This window comes from Corapipo altera, unplaced genomic scaffold, assembly GCF_003945725.1.
Source record: "Corapipo altera isolate COAL_440 unplaced genomic scaffold, ASM394572v1 62, whole genome shotgun sequence".
Classification (NCBI taxonomy): Eukaryota; Metazoa; Chordata; class Aves; order Passeriformes; family Pipridae; genus Corapipo; species Corapipo altera.
Genome location: NW_020884894.1, coordinates 11,672,160 through 11,699,743, shown reverse-complemented (window position 1 = coordinate 11,699,743; position 27,584 = coordinate 11,672,160). Strand labels below are relative to the sequence as shown.

General features: G+C 44.7%; 1 protein-coding gene across 1 annotated transcript; it reads right to left on the bottom strand.

Annotated features, from left to right (window-relative positions):
- Positions 1-302: 302 nt before the first annotated feature.
- Positions 303-26,175, bottom strand: AMFR (autocrine motility factor receptor). Its single transcript, XM_027646794.1, has 13 exons — positions 26,083-26,175; positions 24,104-24,268; positions 22,176-22,328; positions 17,862-17,902; positions 16,862-16,994; positions 16,219-16,352; positions 14,447-14,557; positions 11,433-11,623; positions 9,688-9,791; positions 7,619-7,753; positions 6,886-6,969; positions 3,252-3,436; positions 303-1,821 (listed from the first exon to the last, which is right to left on the bottom strand). The coding sequence occupies exons 1-13, from the start codon at positions 26,143-26,145 to the stop codon at positions 1,680-1,682; spliced, it is 1,641 nt and encodes a 546-aa protein (XP_027502595.1). The 5' UTR covers positions 26,146-26,175; the 3' UTR covers positions 303-1,679.
- Between the last annotated feature and the right edge of the window lie 1,409 nt (positions 26,176-27,584).

The following is a 27,584-nucleotide window of genomic DNA, read 5'->3' as shown; positions in this document are numbered from 1 at the left end:
TGCTCACAGGTACAGTAGCTCTCATCCCCTCTGTACCCTGCCAGACAGCTCAAAGCCCCACTCCATTTTCAGTCCTTGAGACACTGTTTCTCTTCCATTTCCATGTTCACAGCACAGCCAAATTCCAGTAGCAATTACTGCCCTGCAACCCGAGGCTTGGGAGAATATTCCCAAACCCAGTATTAGGAGGCTGTGCTCCCTCTCTTCGGATGGAAAAGGGGAACCAAAGGGCACCAAAGTGCAGGTGCCCCATTTACAGACCAAACACACAGAGAAACCACACTACAGAAATTTCCAAACAATTTCCAACACTGATCAAGGGTTTTATTTTTGGTTGGTTGGTTTTTTTAACAATAAAAACAAACAGCTGTGTTCTAGGCAAAACCAAAGATCTCAAAAAATTTTTTGAGGTTTACTAATAGCATTGCAAGGTAAGGCTTTCCCAAAGAGTTTTATTGAAATAAATTATTTTCACCTAAACATCGATGCAATTCCTCTCGTTAAATTCACCTTCACCTAAAAACCAACAGTAAAAAAAGTTACCAACAATTCTAGGTAATACTGGGCTCCTTCTAAAGGACGGTGAAACTAGAACTCACTCTTCAGAAGTTTAAAAATTAAGTCATTGCCATGTAAAATTCAACTATGTAAGCGAGCGGTGGCAGCGCCAAGGGGATCTCAAAAGTTCTTAAGAAAAATCCAGGTCAGCAGGTTGGGTGCAGCCAGCGAAGGTCCAGCTGTCCCCATTCCTCCAGTCTTCCTGAATAAACTCACAGTGAGCTTGTGGGGGTTAAAAACAAAATAAAAGCAAGATACTGGAGCGACCTCCGCGCCGTCCCACCCATGTTGTGCTGGAGTCAGGACGGGCGGGTTCTGCCCTCGGCTCCCTTGGCCTGTGGTAACACTGAACTGCAAGGGCTGTAAGCTCTTCACTCCATCCCCCTCTGTCCTTCGCTTGCCTCTGGACATGAAGGAAAAGTGCAGCCCTGGGGATGAACGGCCAGACCTCTGCCAGAGCAGAAGAGCCCAGCAGCAGCAAACTGCCCGTTTGATGCTGGAGTCGACGTGAGCCGGCGCTCTGCTGCACAATCCATGGATTTGGGGGTTCTGTGTTGTGTAGCCACACAGTTTCATCCAGTGTAAGAACTTCCCGGCGACGCTCCCCCAGCCCTTCAAGCCACCCTACGTGGCACCTTCGCTGCCGACAGGAACAGGGACTGAGGAGCAGGTGCCTGCTTATCTAGCACAGGATTGCTGCAAGCTTCTAAGCCTCCTCACCCTCCGAGTAACTCTCCCTGATCTCCAGCAGAACATGCCCGTGTGCTCTGTGACCTGCACCCACAGCTAACTCAGAACACACTTCCCCCAGCCTCTGCAGTGCAGTCAGCCCCACAGCTCATGCCAGCTGCAGAAATCATGCCCATGGTTTAGAAATTGCCTTTTGTTTGTGGAGGGGAATCAACGTCACATAGAAAATATTACAAAAAAGGTTAATTTTGTCAGCTGTCCGAACATTATTAGACCACATGCTTTGTACAGCAGAGAGGCAGCCAGCTCGCTGGGCAGCACAGCCAGCTGAGCTCTGCAGAGACGCTTTCCTGCTGGTATCGGAAGCGCAGGGTTTTCGTGTTTCATTTATTTACTGGAGGCTGCTCACGAGGAGGGGGAGGAGGGCAGCGCTAGGAGTTCTGCTGCATCTGGAGCCTCCGTTCGGCGGCGGCAGCGAGGGTCCTGCGGCGCAGCGTCACCGCGTCGGCCGCGCCCTCGGGACAAGGCTTCTCTGGGCTCAGCTCCTCCTCCGAGGTTTTGTTTAAGTAACGCCTGAGAAAAGAAAAGGAGAGGATGGGTGAGCAGAGCCCACCTCGTTCTGCCTCTGGAAAATACACTCACAGAGTCAGGGAGGGCTGGAAAGCAGGAAAATAGCTCAGTGAAAGCACGCAGGAGATATGAACTCCAGGAAAAGCCCCCATCACCCACAAAGGACTGCAGAGCTGGCAGATGCTCTTGGGTTTTGTGCAAGATCCTTGTGGTCATGGGAAGGAGCCAGTTCTAAAGGTCAGGACTCTACTCTCAACTCAGAGCAATTCCCTGAGACTGCAGGTGAGTTCCTGACTCCCTCTGCTCCCGGTACTCCACTCCTGAGCCGCTGGCAGTGTCTGCCACAGCATGGCACTCCCTGGTGACAGCCAGGAAGTCTGGCAGGAGGGGTACTTGGGCTGCAAAGCGTGAGGTGAGGCCAGAGGACAAGGAAACTGCTGCCAGAGTTAACATCCCAATGAATTTTTACATTTAGTGGCAAAATACAATAGTTTGAAATTCAACAGCTCTTCAAACCAGTAAACCAGAAAGTCAAAAATACTCAATCTCCCTAAAAGACATTTTTTTTTTGCAAAGATGAAGGAAAAATTAAGTCTAGGAGCAAGTCTATAAATAGACCTGTAAAAGGTGTCACACCCACAGGTACTTATAAGGCATTTCAATGTGGAAACAAAAAGAGCAGCAGCACCCTGACAACACCAAAGAACTCTGGGGTTGTTGTAGACTCTCTCAGCAGTGTCCCTGCAGTACAAAGAAAGGGACAACACTTGTTAAAAACACTAAGAAGTTTTTTCTACATCACTGAAGTGCTTTTCCTTCTCTGTTTAATCAGCAACTGGATGCTGGTAAAGTTCACCAAAATGACTGGGATGCGTGTAAAAATCGAATTCTACCTATAACACCTATTACTGGTTGGGCTAAAAGAAGGTTCAGGTTGGCCCCTCTCTCTTCAGTGGTGCTGACTGGCTGGTCCTGAGCACCTCTGGAGAGCTCTAGCAAGGGTCATCTCTCAGCTCTGTGCTGCTCTGTATTTGGAAAGAGTGGGGCCTGACAGGAATTTCAGCTGTAACAGCACAGGCACTGAGGGCTGACAGCTGTGCCAGGGGCCAACCTAAAGATTAGGAGAGGACTCAGCACAAGTAACCCATTCTCACTTATTACAGGCTCAGACTAAAGTCCATTGAAGCTGGAAAAATCAGCCTCTGACTTCAAAGAGCTTGTGTACATGTTGGGACACATGATGCTATTTCAGAGTTGGGTTTAGCAGAAACAGTTGTGTCAAACAGCATCCCGAGCCTGCCATGGGAGATGGATTCATTCCCCTTACTGCTTTTTGCATCCACCCAGGCTCTCACTGGTCATCATCCATTTGAAACCCATCCTGGAGGACTCTTAACTGCGTGGCCAGGCTGGGGTTTTTGGAAGGAACGTACTTTCGAGCCTGTTGCAACAAGTCCTCCTTCCGCTGAACCAACATGCGCTGCCTTTCGTCAGCTGACTTTGAAAAGCGACTTCCCCTGGCCTCAAAATCTTCTGCTTCACTGGGCTCTGCTTCCATTTCGCTGAATTCCACCATTTCTTCCAGCCTGGAGTTGAGCTCAAGTGGCACTCTCTCGGTCTAAGAGAAAAGGAAATAAGGCTTAAGGCTTTGCAAAATTTAGGCTTCTTTGCATCAAAACGAGCTACAAAGAACTGTCATTTTCTGAGGCACTGGAAGAAACCAGACTCTCACCTGCTGTACCCAGTTCCCTTGGGCTCCTTTGAAAAGCCCAGCCAAAAAACAGAACAAAGCTATTTCAAACCACGTTCAAAGAGCCTGTATCCTATAATGCTGTATCTTTTATGCCACGTTTGAAAGTAATGTCAAAGACAAACATTAATTACTCGTAATTAATGCTCTCTGAAAATGGGGCATTTGAAAGTCAGATTCTGCAGCTGACTTGACAAGTGATGCAACAGTAAGAAAAGAAAAAGCAGAAATTCACATACTAAGGGAAGAATAGCAAATGAATTTGCAGAGATGATTTGTGCTCAAGAACGGAATTTATGAGGCTTCGGTTCACTGGGTTCTGCAGCACCCAAATGTTTGGGACTGGCAGAGCAAGGCTGGCAACTGTGCCAAGCACAGCGTGCCAATAAGAGGAGCTGGCAGCCCCACACGTGGCAGCTCTCCCCCCTGACATCTGGCTGGCAGCACGAACACAAGGACTGATCTGCCACAATGATGCCACAGTACCGAGCGTGGCAGCATCAACAAACACGTCACCTCGGCAAAGGGCTGGAGGGTTTGGCCATCATCGGGTATCCCAGAGGACTACTCCAGCACGTGGGATGGTGCAGGGAGGTGTTAGCCCAGTCAGCTCCCTCGTTTTGGGCCTTGGGCACAGCTGCCCCGGGAGCCTGGTCGGGTGGTTCCGTGACACCGCTCGAGTCCCGACAGCCCGGACGCGGCAGCACCACCACAGCGACACACAGGGCTGGGCAGCTGATGTGCACAACAAGCTGAGTCATTCCAAAGCCCCAGAGACAGGCCAGTAACACCATCTCCCCGGTGCAACGCCTTCCCAGAGCAAACACCGAGACAAATGTCACTTCCCATTAGGCTGGTGAGCCAAGCAGGAACGGCAGAGCCCACGTCAGTGCAGGATGGACACTGCGGCCTCAAACGAGGACATGTGCTCAGCCTCTCTCAGCAAAAACCCCAGCATGCTGGAAGTTAGGGAAGGGGTCCTGTACCACACACACTAACGGGCTGGGATAACGTGGGGGCACCAGTGGACTGCCCCAAAGCTCTGCCACACCCCTGAGGATGAAGGGAGAGCCCCACAGAAGAATCATGGATTGTACTCGGGGCCAAGACAACCTCGGCAGACCCAGTGGAACAGGAATGGAGCAACCTGGCAAGCACCCAGGCAGACAGGGAACAGGGAAGCACTGAGGAGGCCACTCATTGTGGTCAGTGTTCAGACAGGAAGTCTTGTTCTTCCCCCTGGGCCATTTGTACCAGAAGAAGCAAGTTGGCTCATCTGAGATTTGGGGGGTTTTTGTAAATTCGCAAAGATTTAAAAATCAATACCCAGAGTCCTCTGAGCACAAGAACAGTTACTGAGGAGGTTTTAGAGACAAAACTATCACAACTAATTGCAGTAAAGGTTATGACAAGCCTCAGAAATGCAGCAGATCACAGATGCAAAAGCCTGTATGCTACAGAAACCACTCCTCCTTCAGGCTCCAAGAGAACAAGGAAGTTTCCTGAAAGCCTTGGGATGCCTTGGAAGATTCTCTCAATAGTCACCAAGTACTTAAGCAATGACAATAAACTGGACTCTCAAGGAGGGGGGCAAGAGCTGCACCAGGCAAGCTTCAAGGTTGTAACAACAGCCTTGCTAGTCAGGTCTGAGCAGTCCTAACCACCTCTGCCCAGGATCAGAGAAACAGATAAACAAACACACACACCAAAAAAAAAAAAATCAAAGGATAATCTTTAAATACATTTTAGTACATCAAAATAGAAGCTTGGAGAAAGTAGCTCGAGCTGCTCCACAATCTGTTCTTGTGGGAGTGACCGTGGAGTCAGAAAAGAGGGGAAGGGGGGGCAAACAGGATAGGGGTGGAGGGGAGGTGCAGAGCATTATGCACATTGCTGGAAGCATCAGCATTCCAATGCACAGCTGGAGAGAAGCACATGCACAGCATTTCAGGCCAGGACTGATAGAGGCTGTCAGTGCTTAGAGCATCATCTCACAAACCTCTAACATGATTTATACCACGATTGTGCTCAGAGATGCCTCTCAATTACCATTACATTATATCAGCACTGACTCCTCAAAACCACAAGCTACATGTGGCAGGGGGGGGAAATGAGTCATTAATTCTACCTAAAGTTCAAAGGTCTTAAGATAGAGATAAGTGTCATGACATATGACACTTGGAAAAACAACACTACTCATGAAAAAGAGTGTTTTTACTTGAGCACCTTAGCTGCCTGAAGAAGTGTTATTTCCAACAAGCAGAACTCCAATGGGTCTGGCACTGTACTACAAAGATTCTCTGTGGGTATGTTGATTTAAAATAAAAATAAAAAAGGAAAGAGGTAGAATGCTTGTAAAACTCACTCTAAGGCTGCAGCACAAAGCAACATGGTCTCTCCTGGAGACTGTGTCATAAGGGGTGAAGCACATCTACCCACAGTTTTGAAATTCAAGTCTCTCCCAGAGGAGATGATGGTGGCTTATGTCCCTTCCCACTTGCCTTTAAAAAGCTTCTCAAAAATCCAAGCCACCCTGTTGAAGTATCCTGTTTGCTGCCAGCCCTTTCCTCCCAGACAAGTGTTTCACTGGCTACAGCTACAGATTCTTCTGGCAAGCAGAAAGAGAACATCTCTGATACACCAGGTACTTGGTTACAAATTGAAATCGAAATCAAAGGGACGCTAAAGTGACAGGAGTTCCCTAGAGGAAGGATGCCCCTAGGCTCCTAAGTCTCCTCTCCACAACAGAAATAGCATCAATAGCAAGGATGCAAGCAAGCCTGACTCCCTGGTAGAACTCTGAGCTCTGTAACAAGGGTGAGCACTCATCTGAAGGCAGCCTAAGTGACAGTAAATGCACAAAGCAGGAGGAGGGCAGCAGCACCTTCCAGCTTCCTCAGCACCACCCAGAAGAATTCTTACACCCAGAGGAGAAATACTTTTCATTTTAATGGAAGTTTCTGTACATCTGGAGATGTACAGAATGGGAAGAGGAAAGGGAAGAGCAAAGCATCCTGCTCTTTGTACTCCACAGATGGGCATGAGCTGACCAGATGTGAACAGAGCCCTGACCTTCTTCTGTTCTTTGTAGCACTTGAGAGCACTTTGCCTCAAGGAGGAAAAAGAAAAGCACACAGATAATCCTTTACAGGGGCACCATGCTCCAGTCCGGCTTACTTGCCCAACCTGAACCTTACTTGCCCTGGGATGAAATGCAAGGAAGGGCTGCCACCAACCTGACCTCAGATGGAGCCAAGGCACCTACTAGTCCATGCAGCTTCTAATTGTGCTTTTTGCCCATTTTTATGCCAAATTACCTGTGTGACAGTTCCAGCATCCTCCTGATCAGTACTGTGCCGTTCCACAGAGTTGTTCAATGCAGGTCTAATGCTGTCTGCACGCTGAAATGCAAACATCATGGCTTTAGTACAGTGTGTGAAATGGCAAACAAAACTGGGTCCTTTGAACACATTCAAACTTTGCCCTCTGCACCGTCAGGCGTTATGTTCAATTTAGAAACAGATAAGTTAGCAATAAACAGAATGCTCTGCCTTGAAAGAGAATTCTCTCTGCTTCCCCACAGGCAGACTCCAGATAACAGTACTATCTGATGTGCCCAGAACCAGAATTCAATATTCTTATTAACAGAAACATTGTCCCCAGACTGCTTTACTGAAACCTGCTAGCACTAATTAAGAACAAGGCATCATTTTGCCGACTACTTTCTTTGCAGAAAACCTTCCTAAGTGGTACAATTCAATTATCTGTCAGCAGAGAAATCAACTGGAAATGTTCTAAAGGCTCTGCACAAGAGAGACCAGGAAGAGCTGCTTTAACTGAGCAAATATTTGTCTCTAGTCTAGCTACGTCGTTTTCAATATATTTTTGGTACATGGCTGAATACACTGCATTTACAGAGATTTAAACAAAGGGGAAAAGAAATCCTGGGTTCACCAGTGCTTCCTCTCACATCATCCCCCTCACTCATCATTAACAGGCCCAGTGCTGTGGTAAGTAAGGAAGTCAGTCATTTGAAGGGCACAGAGTTACCTGTGTGGGGAAAGGCACCTGGATCCGCCCTTCCAGGATGTTGTCAGTGGTGATCTCCACAGACCGAGTTAACTGCAGGTCCTGCAGAACTAAGTGATAAGGAACCTGAGGGAACATCTCCTGGATCTGATGGGCCTGCAGAAAGCAAGGTTTATACAGTCAATATCAACAGTAAATAAAAGCTGATAAATACGTCAAAAGAAAGAGATTAAAAGTGTTATCATCTCAAAGATGTGCCTTATGATGTGCTAACCCAGCCACAGAGAGGAAGGAGAAAGCAAACCCATGTTGGCAGTGACTTCACTGACATCAACAGCAAAACTGCAACTCCTATGGAGGCACCACATAGCCCTGAAAATTTACATTCCTGAACAGGGTTTGTAGATGCACAAAGGCTTCAAAAGTCTCCCAACTCTTTTTTTATGATAGCCTTTTTAATAAAGATCTGTATAACATTCACCAGTGACTGAAAGTTAAAACAACACTGGGAAGAATTTTTTCTTTATGACATACAGGTTCCAAAATGGTACTAGTAAGGACAAGTGGAATAAGTTTTAATACAGATACTATTAAGCTGCCTACAAACCAGCTTAATAGTATCTGAAAGCTCTAGTAAATTAAACCAAGTTGTCAGGAAACTGTTATTATTGAATTTCAAGTTAGTTAAATAATATCCAAATTAAATAGATAAAAGTAAGAGGGCAAACAAAAAATATGCTTTTAGAGTCCAACAGCTAGATTTCATTAAATATTAAAATCTCTATTTTCACTAATGCTCAAAGTCAGGGGAGACAGGGGGAAATGAGAAAAATAAGAAAAGAAGGGTGGAAGGAGTTTTGAGAGCAAAGCAAAAATCATGCAATGAGCTGACAGTGAGTTCCAACACAAGCAACTACTGCAAACCTAACTCTACATTCTACTAACTTATGACCAAAACAACTGATTCAGCATTTCAGCCTCTGCCCTTCCCCTCAAAATACTAGAATTTTGTTCAGAAACACAAAGGAGAATTTCACTTATTTTCTATTAAAAATGTATAATGCTAACCTGAGCCTTTCCATTAAAGTAGTCATTTTAATAGAAATTGTTACTGTACTTTTCATAATACACAATCCCAAGAAATCATTACTCACCCTTAACAAAAGCCCATTTGTGTCACTGTGTCCAGAAAAAGAAAAACTAAATTGACCTCAGATGGAGAGTTCCTGCATTTTTAACTAATAAGTCATCTGTCAACACCTTAATGCTCCCTGCCTGTCCTGCCTCAAACCCCCTAAAAATCATGGCCTTACCCTGCTGAGGCTTAAACAGTAGTGAAGGCTGTGGGAGAGACCTCATATTCAGAAAATTCCACCACTTCCATGAGGCACCCCACTGAACATTTATTAACATGCTGCAGCACAGAGCTACAGCTTGAAGAACTCAAAGGAAACAGAACTGCTCAAAGGAAATGAAGTAACTGTGTTTCACAGGGCCACATCCTTCTCCTTTTGTACCACATCAGTGTTTATGGATGAATTTAACAAACCTGGGATTTCATCCTCTACACTTCCATCATCATCAGGAATCAGCAAGAGCTGAGGGTGCTAGAGAGCCCCAAATCACACTGACAGGACACTCAGCTGTCTGGGAGCTTAGTGCTATTAAGGATCAGGAAAAAAAATCACAAGCTATAGAATGAGTTGGATCAGTTACTACATGACCAACAGCTAAATTCTCTGGTTACACACTCATACTTTTTGGCACTGCAAGTTATGAGTGAAGTACTGAAAAAGAGTTAAAGAAGTTGCACTAAGCAAGCTGAAAAAAGTCTGCCTGACTACACAGGAAGTACATGTCATTTTTCCCCCTCATTCACCTACCTCCAGACCTGTTCTTTTATGTTGTCACATCTGAACCCCAATATAGCCCTAACCACTAAAATAAAGCTTCTCTCAGAAAAACAGCTTTCACGTAATGTCTAACCACTGTTTTGACTTCCTTCCCCTTTGTTCTCTATCTCCAGGTAACCCTTTCCCCAAAACAAACAAACAGGAAGGCTGAGGTGCAAGCCATTAAAGCAATCTTACCATAACATTGAGCTGGGAGTTGCTGGCCTGGGCAATTCCAAGGATGTTTGTGGTGTGCATCACTTCTACGGAAAAACTGGGCAGCCAGCTGGCAATTCGGGAGCCTGAGGGTAAGAAACCACCAAGAAAGTCAAAAAAGAACATGAGATTCTCAGCAGGTGAAGCACTTCCACGTGTATTTAATGTAACTCTTCACATTCTACAAGGTACACACAGGGAGTTCTGCAGTACAATCCATCCCAAAGGTCTCCCAAACATGGGAGATGGCTGGAGCAAATCAGGAACTGCCAGTACTCTCCTGAAACACACTGTCATAGTGGTTTAACAATCTGAGGGCTGGAAGAGTATCAAGAAAACATAACCCTGTTTTCTTCTTTTAATTTTCCCATTACAGTGAAAATTAAAATAATCCAGAGTCAGATTCAGTTCTGGAATACATGAATAACTCCAGCAAATTTACTAAAAACAGGACACCTTCTAAACAATCTGAATCTGGTTCCAAAATGGGTCATCACTGAGAAAATATTACTTCAAAGGGACACAGAGTAACTGAACAAAGTGACTGCTGCAATTGTTTGCTTCAGCTCAACAGAGCAGGGCATGTGGCTGGCTCCCTCCTCCTCCTGCAGTGCCATTAAATAAACACAGGGTTTGCTCTATGCCACTTCTCCTTCCATCTCCATGGTAATTCTGCAGGTCTCCAAGCCAAAGGAGAGCACTGGGGAGGACAGCCATCAAAAATATAATGTTATTCTAAATATAAATGCCCTTTGAAGACCTAAAGCACCCCAAAAAAAGTGGAAGCCACGCAGAAGCTGTCAGCCAGTTTCAGTGCACCTAGAAATGTCTGACTCTCCTCTGCCCATTATTCTCCTCCCACAATCTCCAAAGGTTGCAAAATGAGCAGAGACTAAGAACAGGTCACTGTGTGAGTTTGCAGCATCTCAGCTACCTCATGGGAGCTCCAGGAGGGCAGAGCCCAAAACCAAGTGTTTTCAGCAGTGAAACCTGCTGAGAAACAAGACTGCCATCAAAACCTGGGAAACTGTGCAACACAAGCACACTGATACCAAAACTATAAAACATCTGGAAGACAAGCAAGGTAAATTGTCTTTTTCAAAACAAGTTGTCTGCATACACAGAACTTATCGTGGTCTGAAATCACATCTGCTTTGTCAGTACTTATAACAGACCACTAAAAAAACAAACATGTATAACTGTTGTAGTTACACGATTGCTTCTAAGACTAATCTTCTGCACCTAAGCAAGCACTGCAAGTGTCTTGTTAATCAAGTGGCAAATGGACTTCTGACAACCACACACTAGTGAGGGGATAGGGGAAAAACCAACTTTTAGACTGTACCCCAGAAGAGGTTTTTTCCCCTCGTTGGCTGCCACTGATTAACCACCACATGGTAACAAAAAAAGCCCCATGAATTTCCCATTCTGCTTCTCAGCATGGCCCACAATGAATAAATGCCAGTATTGAAGATGTTAACCCAACAAATCCTGAAAAAAGGAGTACTTGTACTAAATCTTCCAAGGAATCTCCATAGCTCTGGATAAACTCAGAGACATATCTGAGCTCTTGAAAAGAGCTGTAAGGAACACACAGGCATTGGACAAACACAAGCAGAGCATGGTTTGAGTTTCAACTGAAGCACAGAGAGAACTCTCTTCGACAGAAGGCTGCTCCCTTTGTTTATTTGGGGAAGAGCAGAGGATGTCAAACGTGCTCAGCTCACCATCAAAGTGGAAGAAGTGATTGTGCTGGTTCAGGCGTGGTCTGCCTTCTGCTGCTGCCACGGGCACCAGGTTCTCATCCAGATTTTCCCTTTGGTGATCCTCCCTCACGTGATGGCTGTCAGTGATATTGAGAGACATTCTGCAGGTGGGGCAAGATGTATCTTGTTCCAGCCAGGACCGCAGGCACGAGCTGCCAGGAAAACAGGGATATTGCGGTGAGCTCGCAGCGTTTTTCCAAGACAGCACTGGGTACATCAGGCAGCTGTGGCATATTCTGTACACAACATCAACACATGGACTGCTCAGAGATACCACAGATGACTCTGGCATAGGTTTCTTATTTCTTTCAGCTGAAAATACTCAAGTGTTCACATTTTATAAAAATGCATGCAGATTTATCACAAACTTAAAACACTCTCCGAGTTTGTTGTCTCTCTAGCTCAGAACAAGCAAGTTTTGCCTGGAAGGGAAAACAAAGCATTTCTCTTCTCTCACCATCTCCAACCGAAAAAGACAAAAACCAACTGGACACATAAGTAATATATACTGACACATTTTCATTGCAGTTCTGCCTGTGATGGGGCAATGGCACCTTGAATGTTTTCCAACAGCTTTTCAAAATATCAATACCCAAACCACTAAAGTCAGTACCACTCCAGAAACTCTCTAAACAGATTTATTAATACTAACAATTCTGTGCCATTACAATCCTTACTTAATTCTGAACATTTGCTGTCCTGAAGAAAGTAAGAAGTGTGTGAAATGAAGGTTGAAACACTCAAAGCTGTGCATACTTTTTGATTCAGACTGATACGACCCAATTGCAGTATTTGTTCAACTTAATTTTCAGCGTGGAAGAACTGAATTTCACAGCACTGAACACTTCTCATAACACATACTTCATGCTTGCAGGGTGGGGGATTTCCAGCAGAAGCTCTTAAATCACTTTAGAAAGGTAAAGACATACAAAAAGGTCAAATAAATCCGTTCCTCAAATTGTGTACTTGCAAACAAAATAAAGGCACAGATCACAGACTTGGGTTGACAGAGCAAGGGAACAGTCCTAATTGCAGGACTATAGCAAAGCCAAGGATACAAGCACACTTTGCAATGGAGAGAAACACAGTGATGGGTTTCCCAGAAACAACCAAAGCAGAAAAAATCTACCAATTTCATCACCTTGGTCACTGGCACAGCCAGACAGCACTGGTGGTGCTGTCATACATCACCCCCCTTACCACAGCAAAAGCACCCTGCCCACAGCCAGCTCAACCCTCTGCTGGAGCCAAACTCCAGAGGTCACCTGGGAAACACCCCCAGTGACAGGAGCTGCCACCACAGAGCTGCCACCACCAGCAGCTCCTCTCCTCCTGGAACAGACACGAGCCCTGCCAGCCTCCATCAGCACCACTTCCCAAAAAACACCTGTGGCTACACCCATTTTGTACCACACAGGTAGGAAGGGCTTGGTCACCCACAGCCCCTCAGTAGAAGGACAACCAGCACCAGGTCAAGGCTGGTAAACTTTCAGAGCAACAACTCTTTTGGAAGTGACTGCTTGCTAAAAGAAAAAGGAGAGAGCTTCTACAGAACCTGAAAGATTCAGACACCTACTCCCATTAAATTTCTTTTATATTTAGGCACAGAGTTATCTCAGCAATGTGAATCTTCCCTGACACCTTCTCTTCCACTCCAAATAAATGATGAAAAAAAAAATCCCACATGACTGAGAATGGACACGATGTTCAGCCTGTTGGCAAAATCATCAGACTTTTATGAGAAGAGAAACCACTCTCAGGCTGTAAATAGGGTTATTAGTTACATCTGGTTTTATATGCAAGCATAAGTCATCCACTGTAATGTGTTCCCTCCCTAAAAGCACTAAGGAGTGTAACTTGCTTCAGAAAAAACTGCTTCAGAGCTGTAACTGCTTCAGAAAAAAATACAAAAGGATCCTTTTAAATACAGAGAAAATGATTTTCTGAAGAGAAGACCCTGGGCTTCTCAAGTGCTCAGCAGGTGATTAAATATTCACATGATTCAGTAGCATTGGAAGAGGAGTTTCTGCTACGGCAGCACATTATCTCATTAGAGACTTCTTGGAACACAGATAAATATTTATGGCAAGGTTTGTCATAAATGACAACAAATTAGCATGAAGATTACAACCTCTGGTTTGACAGTTACCAGAGAAGTAAAAAGCTCTTTGCAGAAAGTAACACCACAGGGACAATTTAACTGACCCTGCACGTTCATCACATGGCACTTCAGAAACACCAGGTTCAATCCCTGCATCTCCTTTCAGTTTTAAGCACAAGCATGAAAGTGTAAGCACTGCTACAAAAGATCCAAGAAAAGTCACATTTAGCTCAGCACACTGTCTCCAAAGCATCTGCTACTATTCACTGCTGAATGGGTGTAAGAAGCAGCACATAGAGAGATCCTTTGGGCAAGAGCTTCCCAGTTCCAACTACCAGGTGCTTAGGGACCACTTCAGCTGAGCTGGTTAACCTCATTCACAGCCCTGATGGACTCATCCCCACACGAAACCACAGAACCAGACCTGGCCTCCACAGCTGTCCCCAGGGACTCACCACCGTGCAGGGATGGACTGTATAAAAATATTCCCCATTTTCTCTTTAAAGCTGACATCTGAAAGGTACTTAAGGATTTAACTCAAAGTTTTCTTCTTCACCTGAAAACCAACACACCCTCATGGACAAGAAACCTACTGACTTGAGAGACTCCCCACCACCTCCCCGTTAGCTGACACGGGGCACACTCTCAGTTTTGGTGGAAAAAACGCAGCAGGTGAAACAACTCCAACACAAAAATGACCGGTGTGAACAGCACTTGTATTTTGGTATTAGAAGCAGACCAAGAGGGCCCAGGCAGCAAACACCCACAGCTCTGTTGGTAGTTCATTACTTGCCATCCCACTGCACACTCCAGCCATGCCCATCCACCCCTGCCCTCCCGAGCCCGGTGCCCCTGTCCAGCCCCACACACGCACTTGTGGAAGAGGTGCCCACAGGGCAGTTTCCGTGCGGACTGCATGGAGTCCCAGCAAATGGCACAGTCGTCGTTGTTCACCGCCAGCTCCTCTGGGGTTGCCACTGCAAACCTACATGGAAGAAAGAGGAAGAGACATAAGCAATGGCTACACCAGCTCAGCGTGGCCTCCTCTCTGGAGAATCCACAATCCAGCCCTGAGAAAACCTTATCCTCCGTGTTAACCTTTCCTTAGAAGAGCTGTGCCAGCAGGTTTGCTGGTTTTTTGGTGACACAGGGGCACACTGCAAAGGAACACACACCAACACACATCCCTCCCATGCCTTTTGCAAGCACATTTTTTTGCACATCCTAAGTGCAAAAAGCTTTGACTTAGTACCTTCCATGAGATAATTATATGATCGTTAGGTTGAGATCCTCAAGTTATAATCTGTGTAGATTTGGCTTATGTTATTTTTCTAAATGAGTTTTAATAGCTGTACCCATTAAGATGGCTCCTTGGGATCATAAGCATTTACAGTCTGACTAATTTTGGCCTCAGATTTTGCCACCCCCATTTGTCTTGATTTTTTTTTCCTTTTCTTTTAAGCCACAGTGCCAGGTAAGCAGTTACTACACAGTAGCCAGTGGTATAACAACATTTCATAAACTGCTGGTGTGGAATATACCCAAAGAACAACCACACAAAGGCAGGGAGCTCACTGCCATTGGCAGCTTCAGAAGGAAGGTGGAATGTGGTTCTTCCAGCACAATCAGAATGACCAAAACACATCAAGTCACTCAGACAAGAAGCCTGGGACACATGCAACTTAAACAGCTTTCTGAGCAGCTCAAAGGAGTTTAGTGGCTGCATCTTGCTGAAGAGAAACAATGCATTGTGGATGAGCTTTATTATGCAGCTCTTAACCTGATATCACAGCCATTAAATGACTATTCACAAAGAAAACTGTAGCAGTTTCTAGACAAGCCAGCCTTCTCCATCTGGACTACAGCAGCAGGTATCAGAGTTAATCAAAGCCACGGAGGTCCAAAATAAAAACAATACAGTGATGTACAGAAAGAGTAAAACTCCCTGTTGCTCTTGAAATTTTTAAGGGCAGAGCCAAATTATGAAAACACTGGATCAGAGATGCAGTAGCATGTGGCACTATAACTAGGTTTTAGCAGGCCTCCCAATTTCTCCATATTGCCTCACTACAGGGGAGGGACTAAAGTAATGCCAAGGTGCTCTCAGCTCCACTACAGGTACAGAGTCTGTTTAGAGTTGGCTTCAGGTTTAATAAACACATGGGTAAAGCTAGGTAAGTTTTAATTAATATTTTTATTTTATTTCAGGCAGTAACTGAATGGTATGGCCTAATGAAATCAAGAGCATTTATTTCTAGCACAGCCAAAGAAAGCCAAGATTTGACACCTGAAACAGGCAGAGCTCTGCAGAGCTTCTGTTGTCCCACCAGGGTTGTATACAAGGGAATACAGGAGAAGAAATACTGGACAAGGGAGTTCCCTCGTTGCCAGTTACATTAGCAGTAACACTGCCATTATAAAAGTCAATCCTGTGTATCTGCTAAAACCAGAAAGAGTGTCCCCTGTAACAAATAAAATGGGTAAAAACACATTCTAAATGTAAAGACTCGAGGGTCGGGTTTGCAAGACTGCACCTCTCCAGCTTACACCACACCATCATGTAGCAAAGGAAAGTAAAAGAATCCCAACTTCTTTGCCAGGATCCTCTCTCCTACATCTGCATCAGGACTTCAGTCAGAGGCTCACCTGGCTTCCATGTTCCCAACCACACGCAGGTAGTTCTTGTGCCGCCGGATCCTTCGCTGCACCTCGTGGAACAGGTAACGCAGCTGCATGAAGATCACCAGGCTGGCCATGGACAGCCAGATATTGCCAAAGAGCTTGGGGGGAAAAAACAGAGCAGTGCTGAGAAACAAACACCAGGGGAAGCAACGAGCTGCGTCAGGTCTTAAAGAGAAAAAGAAACGGAGAAACCAGCACTGAAGGATTTGTCTTTCCTTGACTCCATTTGGACCAACCCACGTGTTCACAGGTATTACTGCTCATCACCTCTTCAGACACAACTTTGGCAGCACAGCATTTCTAATGAGGATAAACTGTATTCAGTCCTGTCCAGCTTAGCATCCCCTGCTGCCAATGAAAATAATTCGGTCTGATATTACTCAATAAAAAAAATCTATTTAAACAGATAATTACACAGTAGTTAATACTCCATAACAAAGTTATTTGTGATGACTCCAATTACACAGGAGGAAAGAATGCCAGAATCCCCCCCACTATATTTTCATTTCTATTTAAGTAACTTTTCTGTAATATCTGGTTTCTAAAATAAGCTAAGCAAAAAAATAAGTAAAATAAGTATATCCAGTATCCTTTAAGTATTTCATACCAGCATATGAATATGATGCATCAAGTCCAGGGAAAGCAAGGTTAGCTCCATGACAAAATCTGTGTAGTAGACATAAGTGCCTTTGCCCTCCCATGTTCCTTCATGGTTGAGATCCCAGAGATGAACCACATATCTGCAAGAGTGGGGAAACCAGCATTACTCTATCTCTTTTGGTAAATAGCATCTCTATAATTTAAACTCTTTTACCCATTTTTCAAACAAGTTCTGGATACAGATTCTTTGTCCATCTCATAGAATTCCACAATGATTTGGGTTGGAAGGGATCTTGAAACTCATCTTGTTCCCAATCCCCTGCCACAGGCAGGGACACCTTCCACTAGACCAGGCTGCTCAAATCCCCAGCTAGCCTGGACTTGAGCACCTCCAGGGATGGGACAGTCACAGCTTCTCTGGGCAACCTGTGCCAGTGACTCACCAAACTCACTGGGAAGAATTTTTTCCTAATCTCTAATCTAACCCTGCCCTCAGTCAGCTTGAAGCCATTCCCCCTGCCCTATCATTCCATGACCTCGTCCAAAGTCCCTCTCCAGCTCTCTTGGAGCCTCTTTAGGCACTGGAAGGGGCTCTAAAGCTCTCTCAGCCTGTCTCCATGGCAGAGGTGCTCCAGCCCTCTGAGAATCTTTATGGCCTCCTCTGGACTCGCTGCAGGTCACACCCTCTCATGTTGGGGACCCCAGAGCTGGAGGCAGCACTGCAGGTTGGGTCTCACCAGAGAGGAGCAGAGGGGCAGAATCCCTTCCCTTGCCCTGCTGCCAACACAGCTGGGGACCCCCCACCCAGGACACCACTGAGCCTTCTGGGCTGCAAACACACATGACTGGGTCACATCAAGCTTCTCACCCACCAAGACCCTCAAGCCTTTCTTCCCAGGGCTGCTCTCACTCTCCAAACACGCATTTGCAATTCAACAGGGTCATTACATACACCTCTTACACCAACAAGCCACACACAGCCAGCCTGTAAAACATGAGCTACTCACCGTAAAATCACGTGGGCAGTTCTGACTGTCACGAGCAGAGACTGCAAAATGGGAAGAAAAGAACCACACATGTTAACAATATCCTGTCAGGGACAGTGGTTCAGATGCAGGAGCTCGAGGGCTAAAACATAAAATGCATTTATTGCAGCTTAACAAGCTCTGTGAACCAATGGGCATTACAGATGACTGTGTGCACAGTATACCTGTGACAAACACAAAGCTTATAAATAAATATGGAAGAAATTGTTCCCAAACACACAATGCCATTAGAGCAGCCACTAGTGTTACTGCTGTTAAGGGTCTCTTTTCCCCCACTACACAGGACATACTACCTTTTCCAATTATTATCATGCAGGAAGTGTTGAGACCACAATCCCACAAACTACATCTACTCATCCCACTTCTAAAGAAAAAAAATCCAAAATTGAATAGTACCAGGAATTTGAGGAAGACCATGGAAGAACTTTCAAATAATTTCCCCCCCTTTGCTGAGATGTAAACTAAAGTAACTTCTCTCTTTAATCATACTTACCTCTCTAGGCTAAGTACAGAGAAAAAAACCTGAATATATCAGAAAGTGTAAGATCAGAAGTATAAAGACAAGTCACCAGAAACATGGCCCCATCACCAGTCTCTAACCCATCAAGCCCACAGTGCTCTGTCCCTTCATTCTCTCCTCAGTGGAAAAAAATGGGACAAGATAAACCCCCTCTCAGAGACTGTCCACACCACCTTGTAGTTTGCAGGGCCCAACTGGTACTGAGATGCAGGGGATTTACAATGAGCTACTGAAACCACTTCTGTAGAACTGGTCTGATGGCATGCCTTCAGCATAAGTACTACAAACAGTACAGAGGAACCATCAAAACCACTAACTTCCCAACAGAGCAATAAACCAGTTGGTTTGAATAATTTTTTTCCATCTGTAAAAAGCATTCTTTAAATCCTTCTATGCATATCTAACCCTTTGTAAAACCCAGCATGTCTGCCAGCTGCTTACTGGCTGGCTTTAAAATAAATGTTCCTGTGACTACGTAAACACCAGTGCAACCTTTCAGTGAAATGAACGCTTCAGGATAAGACAAACACATCATTCAAACACCACAAAAAATGTCAAGGAGGTAACTGCAAGTCTCCTAGCACAGTGTGCTGTTCTCATCACAAGCACCTTTCCCAACCAAGTTAAATTAGCACAGCAGCTGCTCCTGCAAGGCAGGTTACAAGACCCTCTTCTGTCTCCTGTTATCCTGCACGAGGGGACCAGGAAGGGACGACGTGGGGTTGACACAACGTTCTGTGACTACAGAGAAACTTTGGGCAGACCACAGAGGAAAGGTAAATACAATCCAATCCCAACCATGTAAGTGGTGAAACACAAGGATTGCCTGAGCTGCTGGATGGATATGCCATTGAGCACAAATTTGGGTCAAAACCAGCACATGTGGCACGAAGTCTCCGATAAGGAAGACATCTGTCAGGTAGAAATCTGAAGGGTCTATCTTGGTAATTTTTAAGATGTTACTGTTGCCAAGACATGACTGGTAGTGGTCAGTGCTGAGGCAGCAGGAGCCTCGGAATTGGAAGGACAAGCCATGGCAGATTTGGGCCTCCAGTTCCTCTGCTGTTTCCAGAAATGCATTCCAGCATTCCAGCACGAGCAGGGCTTTGCAGAAAGTACAACACTGCACCACAAGTTACACAGCTCTGTGATCTGAGGTTCTAAGTGTATAGCAGGCCATTTTCAGCTCCAACACCTTGGGGGCTCCTGCTCTGCCCAAAACAAACAGCTCATCCCCCAGGGACTGCACAGCACTGGCAGATGTTAATCGTGCACGTGAGGCTGCAAGGCACTCAAACCCAACGAGAATGGATGTGGAGGGAGAAGCTATACAGGAAAATACACTGTTATCCATAAGGTACAACTCTCTAAGACTTGAATATCACTGTCATTACACAGCCTTAACTGAGATGTCTCAAACAGGAGCAGAGGATGGCTGCTATAGGAACGGAGTAATTCTTTCTTACAATAAATAAGGTGCAAAGATAGACTGACTGGGCATTGCTTGCTATACTATAATTCTCTAATACTGTATATTAAGGCAAAAAGAGATCAGTGTTTACTCAAAAATACAGACAGTCCTTATTCAACTTTCTCTGGGCCTCTGCACATTCCACATCCACCCTTTGCAGTAAAGAAAATGCTGACAAAAAACAGAGAACAAGGGGAAGTCTACCTAAAACACAAGAAAAAACATCTATATTGCTTTATTGAAAACCCTAAGGCAAAAAGCTAAATTGATGTTTGCAGAGTCAGAAAAGAGATTAATAGCTTAATGTAACTTAATGTAATTCATTCACACTAATGGAATACACTTGGCAGGGTCCCTCTCGAGCAGCATCACACAAACCACCATCAGGAAAACATTTCAGTGTGCAAGATTTAATGCTTTTTGCTGAGAGCTTGAGGGCTGCCATGAGTGCCACTGCCAGTACCTGTACAGAAAGAAACCTAAAATGTTTTATTCCACTCACATGAGTGCTGGGTATTAAAATCAAGGAAACTACTCGTGGTCACCGAATCCATATTGGGAATATTTAAAACATTCAAAAAGGAGCAAGATATTAGACAATTTCTTATGAGGAAAGATTGAACAGACTAGAATTCTTTTGCTTAGAAAGTCAGGAGGGGAACAGGAGAAAGGATGATAATATCATAAATAGTATATAAGAAGAGTAATTCTTTGCAGATTTTCACCATAGATGTATTAGATGATAGCTAGGGGACATTTTTCCCTGCCCATGGCAAGAGGCTTGGAAGGAGATAATCTTGAAGGTCCTTTCCAACCCAAACCATTCTGTGATTATCAGACAGAAGATTCAGAACTGAAAGAGCTCTTCTGTGTACACGAAGCCAAGGAAATGTGGAATCTGTTGCCTTTGGATATTACAGGGGGTGAGGTATAAATGAGTTCAAAAAACAACTAGACAACTTTTCAGAGCATGTCTGGGACTACCAAACTCAATGGGCTTGTGCAGCTCTCAGCTCAGGAATGTGCTCAAACACCAGTGGTTGCAAGCAGGGCTAGTTCCTCCACATCTCCCCCAAAGTTCCTCACTGCCCACCAGCAGCACAGCAGGCTGCAGGGATTCATGGCCTGCCTGGGGACCCTGCACTGACACTGCCTGAGCCACTCCTTCATTTGCCAGCACACAGAACAGCTCCCACTGACACGAACAGCTGGGCCCCATCCTGCTCCCCAAAACACTTCACTAGCACACGGTGCAGCACTAAGGAGGCAACACTCAGGCACCAGAGCACTCCCTGATAAACTCCCTGCTGGTGTGAGGCTGATACACCCTTCTGCCAAGCCCAGATAAGAGACACTACACCAACGAGACCCCACCTATGACACACACTGGCAAATCTTCAACACCCTTCCACTGTGTAGTTACAAATCTGGTCTTGCACATTCTCATATTTAGGGAAAAATAAAGTGACATATTGAATAACTGAACTGTGCTGTGATCAGCATCATATTCTCCTACTGTCAGCAAACTGTTTCCTTTCCTCCTCTCTAACTCCAAGTATGAATTCAAAATAGGAGGAGAAAAATAAATCCTACATTCTACTTGTTATCTGAACTAAGGATGTGCTAACACAACATACCTGCAATCATACTGGATTTGTCTCCTTTGTTTAAGATTATCACTTCCTCAGGCAGGGTGCAACAACCCACCACAACATCAAAAACATACTAGTGTTCAATCCACAAACATATTGATGTTTACACCACAGTGCAAAGGTCAGGAGTGCTCAAACATGCTTGTTCATCTCAGCTGAGACACAACCCGTTACACAAACAGAGGCAAATCCCACAAGTGTGCCTTAAAGATTCTCATTCCTTTTGGGGAGAAATGAAATAGAAAATACAGCCTCAAAGAAGGAGGCTGAAGTGCACACTACACTTTCATACACCCTCTCTCCCTCTCTCTGCTGCTATTTCAACGAACTGTTCTTGCAATGCTCATGAAGCACAACCATTATTTTTTCATAAGCTGTCATTTGATTTCAGCATCATCTTACAGGTTTATCCTCTCATTCTCTTTTTCAGACAAAGATTTTTTCAGGCTTAAAAGCTAAAGAGAGAAAGTACACCGATCTGGCAACTGCTGTAAAACAGGAGAGGGCTTGTTTGTGTCTTCAAAGCTTCTTCCTTATGGGAACTAAAAGAAAATCCACTGTGTCCCAGGATATCCCTGAGTGAGGGGTGAAAGGCAAAGCAGAAACCACAACATGTATGCAGGAAGTCTCACCTCTGCTGCCATGAAAGCCAACGTGTGCATGCCATGGGTGTAGCCAACAACTCCACAGACAACTGCTAATCCACAGCAGGACAGGAGCATGGCTATGAGCAGGGCCAGCACTCTGATGTGGCTGCTCATGGGTGTGGTAGGAGAAAAGGAAAGCTGCAAAACAAATAAATATATGACAGGTTTAAAGGAGTACTTCTTTCACCCTGCCTTCTGCAGTCACCTCACCAAACAAGTCCTCATTCAGGAAAATATTTTGCTTTCTAGAATAAAACCAATTTCACAACCTCAACCATGCAATTTAGTAATAAATGATGCAGAATAAAGCTAAACCCACACATCAACCCAAAGTCTCATTCATCTGTCATTTACATTCACCAGAATTTTAAACAATCATTTAAAACCTTTTTATTTACAGTTATGATTGAGTTAATGTTCGAATCACCTGTACAAGAAAACCACAGACACATTAGTTTCTGCATCAAATCCACAGCATCTGCTTAGGATGAACGAACATTTTTAGAAAGACACCTAACCTAATATATATTTTTTGAGCAATGTTCTGCCAATTTTTCATCTAATAGCTGATCTGAATTTGCCCAGCTAGATCTTCCAGCCCCTAATTCTTCCAATGTCATTCTCCCCTGGAAGAAAGGGACATCTCCCCCCAAAAAATTTAAGTTGCAGCTAGAGACTGCTGGCCAGACTCTAATGAAAAAAAGTTGTTTCATTCAATAGCATGCAAAGCACATTAAACCTCTAAGCTACCCTAACAGTAGGCTACACCTGGGCTGTCTAAATCAAAGGTGACCCAAGGGGCAAAGTCTTTAGCTGGTCCATCCCCTTACTTTCAGGGCAGAACAGGACAAGGAAGGAAGTAGTTGTCCAAAGCTTCACCCTGGTCTGACTTACGGAGTTGACTCCCATGTTTTGTTTTTAAATGGGTTCTTTCTTACTTTTTATCTGGTTCAGCTCCACATGCCCCTGCCTTTGCAAGGCAGATCACACAAGTATCATTTGTTCAAGCAAAAAATTAAGAGACGTGCTTTGAATGCAAAAGGAATATAATAAGGATTTCTTCTCACGTGACCTTTATTCTTTCACAGCTTTCTGAACAACACTAAAAATACCAGATGACTGCCTTGTTCACTGCTATCTCAATTTTTGTAACCCCAGCCAATCTAGTTGCAAGTTTAGTGCTTAGCTACCTATAAATTAACAGGCCTTGTTGGACATTAATTTAAAAAAACCTGCAAAGCACAGAGCTAACAAAAAAACCTCACAGATTCAATTTAGGTTGAACTTCTATTCCAGGAGAGAGGAGCCCAGGAAAATGCATGCCCATTATAGATGCTTAAAGGCCAAGATTTACTGCTCAAATTTCAGTTCCTTTTTCCTTGCCTAACCTTCAATTTCTGCATCTCTACTCAATTTATTCTTGGTGTTATTAACAGAAAGTGGAAGGTAGCTTAAGGAGAAAGTTGCACTGTATATTGTAAAGACACCAGCAGTCAAAATTCAGTAGGTCTGAGTGTGAAACCTGAGCACAGAATCTGCAAAAACAGGGTCCTTAGGCCAATCCTGAAGGGCACCAATCTAAGGGATGTTCTCTTGTCAAGATGTCTTCACTAAGGAGAGCTATAAAGACATCTCATGCAGTTATGTAATAGTAATTACAGGGCACACATAAGGAGCAATTTATCAAAGAAAATAAGTATCTTCAGCTCCATTTGTCTCCTGGGAAAACTGAAGGAGTAAGATTGACACTGTACTTGAAAGCAAGTATTTGAAGTTACTGGGAGGTGCACGTGCTCAGTGCCACAGGGTGGGGAAAAGCTCTAAATGATCTGTTTGTAACCCATCATGAGCCAGTGCCCAAACCAGAAACAGAATTTGCACGTCCCAAAACACAGCCCTTGATCAAAACTTACGTATTCAAAGCGATCCTTGCAGAGCTGAACCATCAGATGGAGAAACACAAGTCCAGAGAACCAGAGGCACCACATCACCACTTCTTCCACTGTCTGAACATTCAGCACACCAAAAATGAAGATGAACTTGTAGAAAATGAAATTCCAGAATTTATCCTTGAGGTGCTGTAATGGAATACACTTGGTTACTGTAGTGAAAGCACTGGCAATCCACACACAACAGGAAGAAGGAGGGGAAAAGAGAAAGGGAAAGGAAAAAAAAGATGAAAGTAGAAATGGCAACAATACATTAGCACACACATGTTGAATAGTATTTGTTACCTTTACTGAATTAAAAAAATATTAAAAATATTGGCAGTCCTTAGTATTTGGATAGTCTTTTGTACCACAGCACCATAACTGTGCTACACAGCACAGCTTCCTGCCATCCTTCTAAAACAGTGCTCAGCACAAACCCAGTCTGATCTCAGTTTGACTCTCCACACCCAAGCTGCAAGCACAAAGTCCTCTTTGCTACAAGTGCCACAGTTAGTTATTCAAGATGCCCAAACCACCTAGCACCTTGCTCCCAAAAACCTGCCAAAAAACAGAGATGATCAAGAAAAGATGACAAAGCCTGTCCTTAAGAATCCCAGTGCCTACAGTGGAGAATGAGATGCATGAGCAATGAAAAAGAACTTCTTCCCACGCATACGCAGCAGGAAAGGAACAATATGATGCTCTCAAGCAGCAGACAGCAAGGCAGCTTGGTAGGGATTAAAAAAATTTACGAAACAAAATGTTTTGTTAAAGAACACAATGAAATCACCAGGAGTTTAGCTGACAGGCCCAGACTTCCTTCGTGATGCTGCTGTTTTGGGCTCGCCAATATTAATAACCCTCTTTCCTTTCCATGGGAACTGAAGCATATTCCCACTGTCCAAACACAAATGGATCCATACTGCCACTGCTTTTCACTCCAGTTTTCAGCAGGGTAGAGAACATCCTGGGAACTATCTCTGGTTACAATTCCACATCCTTATAGTGAACATGGGCTAGAAAGAAAATCTGACTCAGTGCAGTCTGACAGTGCTTTGGCTTTAACACAGCACTCAGAGACTCTACGGGGTGTGAATTACAAGTACAATAGGCTTTGAGAGATCCACAGTTATTAATGAGGCTTGATGTGCCTCAGTTCTGCATGTCAGAAATCATCATGGTCTGATTCCTCCTAAAGAACTGCATTTATAGACTTTTTTTTTTAAATATGTGACCACACTTCAAACCACTGCTGCTGCGTTTACACGAGCAACTTAAGCATTTCCCTTTTTTTTTTTTTTTCAAATATACAGATACTACTCAGACTCCTGCTGCTGCTTTTAGCTTCTGCAGGATCCTGTCTTTAAAAGGCCTGGGCTTTCAGGGGTCCCTTGCTGAATTTTTAAAAACATTCTCCCTTAGCCCAAGAGCAGGACTAAACAGCCTCAGTTTTCAGCCCTGAAAACTTTCTCTGGAAAGTTTCACTTTTCCGTTTTCTCCCTCCTCCCTCCTAAATCTGAGGGCTGATAAACCATCCACTCAGCCTATGAGGGTGGGCAGCACCTCTCCAGCAGTCAAGGCACAAAGAAAAGGGAACTCAGACTGCCAGGGCTGACAACTACAAAATGCAGTGGAGAAATGCTGTCAGGTCAGCCTGGGTAGAGCAGAACGTGTTACAAGTGTTCTGAAGTGAGGTAAGAAATCTGACAGAGTTCCTTAACAAAACAGGATGTTCAAGCTGACCACGGGTTTATAAAATACAACAGGAAAAGTTCCCTTAGAAATAAACTGGAAGCTTGTGGCTGTGGATATACTAGCTAACCAAATGGTTAGCTTTACGTTGTTCTAAAATTCACTTTTCTTGCACACTTTCAGCAATTCCATGGAGAAAAACCACACCCCCTGTCATGGTTCACAGTTTCCTAGTGTACAATATCCAAGACACTGTGCTGCTGTCTCACCTGCCTCTCGCTGACACGCAGAGGACCAAACACCATACACTGGATTACCTTAGCAACCAGCATCAGAAAACAGCAGGCAGTGTTCACTAGCACCTGGAAAGAAATAAAGCAGTCAGTGACTAATACTTTTGCCCTATTTAGAAGGAGGGAGAGAGAGAAGGGGAATGAACAAATCTAACAAACCTGCCATTGTTCACAGAACAGTATAAGTTGCCTTTTTTTTTTTTTTTGGTGAAATTTAAACCTGGCCTCTTCCAAGATCCATATAGCAACTGATAAGTCACTTAACTTATTTTTTTATCTAGGAATACTAACATGGTGAGTTTGACTCAGCAGTACAGCCAACAAACTGAGCCACGTCTTCACAATAAATTATTTTATACAGATCAGCAAATTTCAGCATGAAGGAACACGGGGACAAAACTCAGAGATCACCAAGATGCTCATTTTGTTTAACATATGGCAGGTGAGAAAACTCCACTTTGAGTCTGTTGTTACAGTAACAAGACTCAGAGGCTGCCTCAAAACATGCTGAGTAGCACACACCCCTTCAGTAACAACACTGCTTAAGGCTGCCTTGGGGAACTGCTTTAAAGCAAAGCACCAAGGAGCAGGACACATGGGCCTGGCAAAACTGCTTCTCACATTTGACAAAGACACTTGTGATTAACTTCTGACCTATGCAGGACACTAAAAAGGTGAGAAGGGGGATGAGGAAGCAGCCTCAACCTGTCCTTTACACAGGACATACAATAAACTTTTCCGGGACTCTTAATTTAAGGTCCTGAGACCTGGTTTCAACAAAGATGAATGTGTTTGTTGTATTAAAAGATCAGCGCCCCAGTCAAGCAAGCATGTTGTGAAGCAAATGTCCAACTACTGCCACCTTTGACTGACAGACACAGGAAAAGTTCAACAGTAACAGCTCAGCAAGGTTTCTGATATCCCCTTGTTGAGTCCTTATTTCACCTACAAATCAGTGAGCCAAGATTCATATACCATTGCCAGGTTTGGGTTTAAAGAGATACAGAATTATTTTTTTTCTTAAATAACGAGAATGTTTCCTCTGACCTACATGACTTAAAATGTTATTTAAAAAAAAAAAAAAAAAAGGGCAAAAAACCCCCAAAAGGCAGGCAAGGCTTGGGCTTACACAGGTTCCTTACTCAGGTTCCCGGCAGAGCGAAGCCCAAGCGCAGCCCCCGCCCGGGACCCCCGCGAACGCCCCAAAGCTTCGCCCGAAGCCCCCGGTCGGGGCTGAGCACAGAGCCGGGCTGAGCACAGCGCCGGGCTGAGCACAGCGCCGGGCTGAGCACAGCGCCGGGCTGAGCACAGAGCAGGGCTGAGCACAGAGCCGGGCTGAGCACAGCGCCGGGCTGAGCACAGAGCAGGGCTGAGCACAGAGCCGGGCTGAGCACAGCGCCGGGCTGAGCACAGCGCCGGGCTGAGCACAGAGCCGGGCTGAGCACAGCGCCGGGCTGAGCACAGCGCCGGGCTGAGCA

Excerpts from the sequence above, each read along its gene's own strand:
- AMFR (XM_027646794.1), bottom strand. The coding sequence starts at position 26,145 with ATGCTGGTTGCTAAGGTAATCCAGTGTATGGTGTTTGGTCCTCTGCGT. Across the intron at positions 16,995-17,861 it reads ACTGCCCACGTGATTTTACG|ATATGTGGTTCATCTCTGGG; the intron begins GTGAGTAGCTCA and ends CCACTCTTGCAG. Across the intron at positions 1,822-3,251 it reads TTGTTGCAACAGGCTCGAAA|GCGTTACTTAAACAAAACCT; the intron begins GTACGTTCCTTC and ends TTCTTTTCTCAG.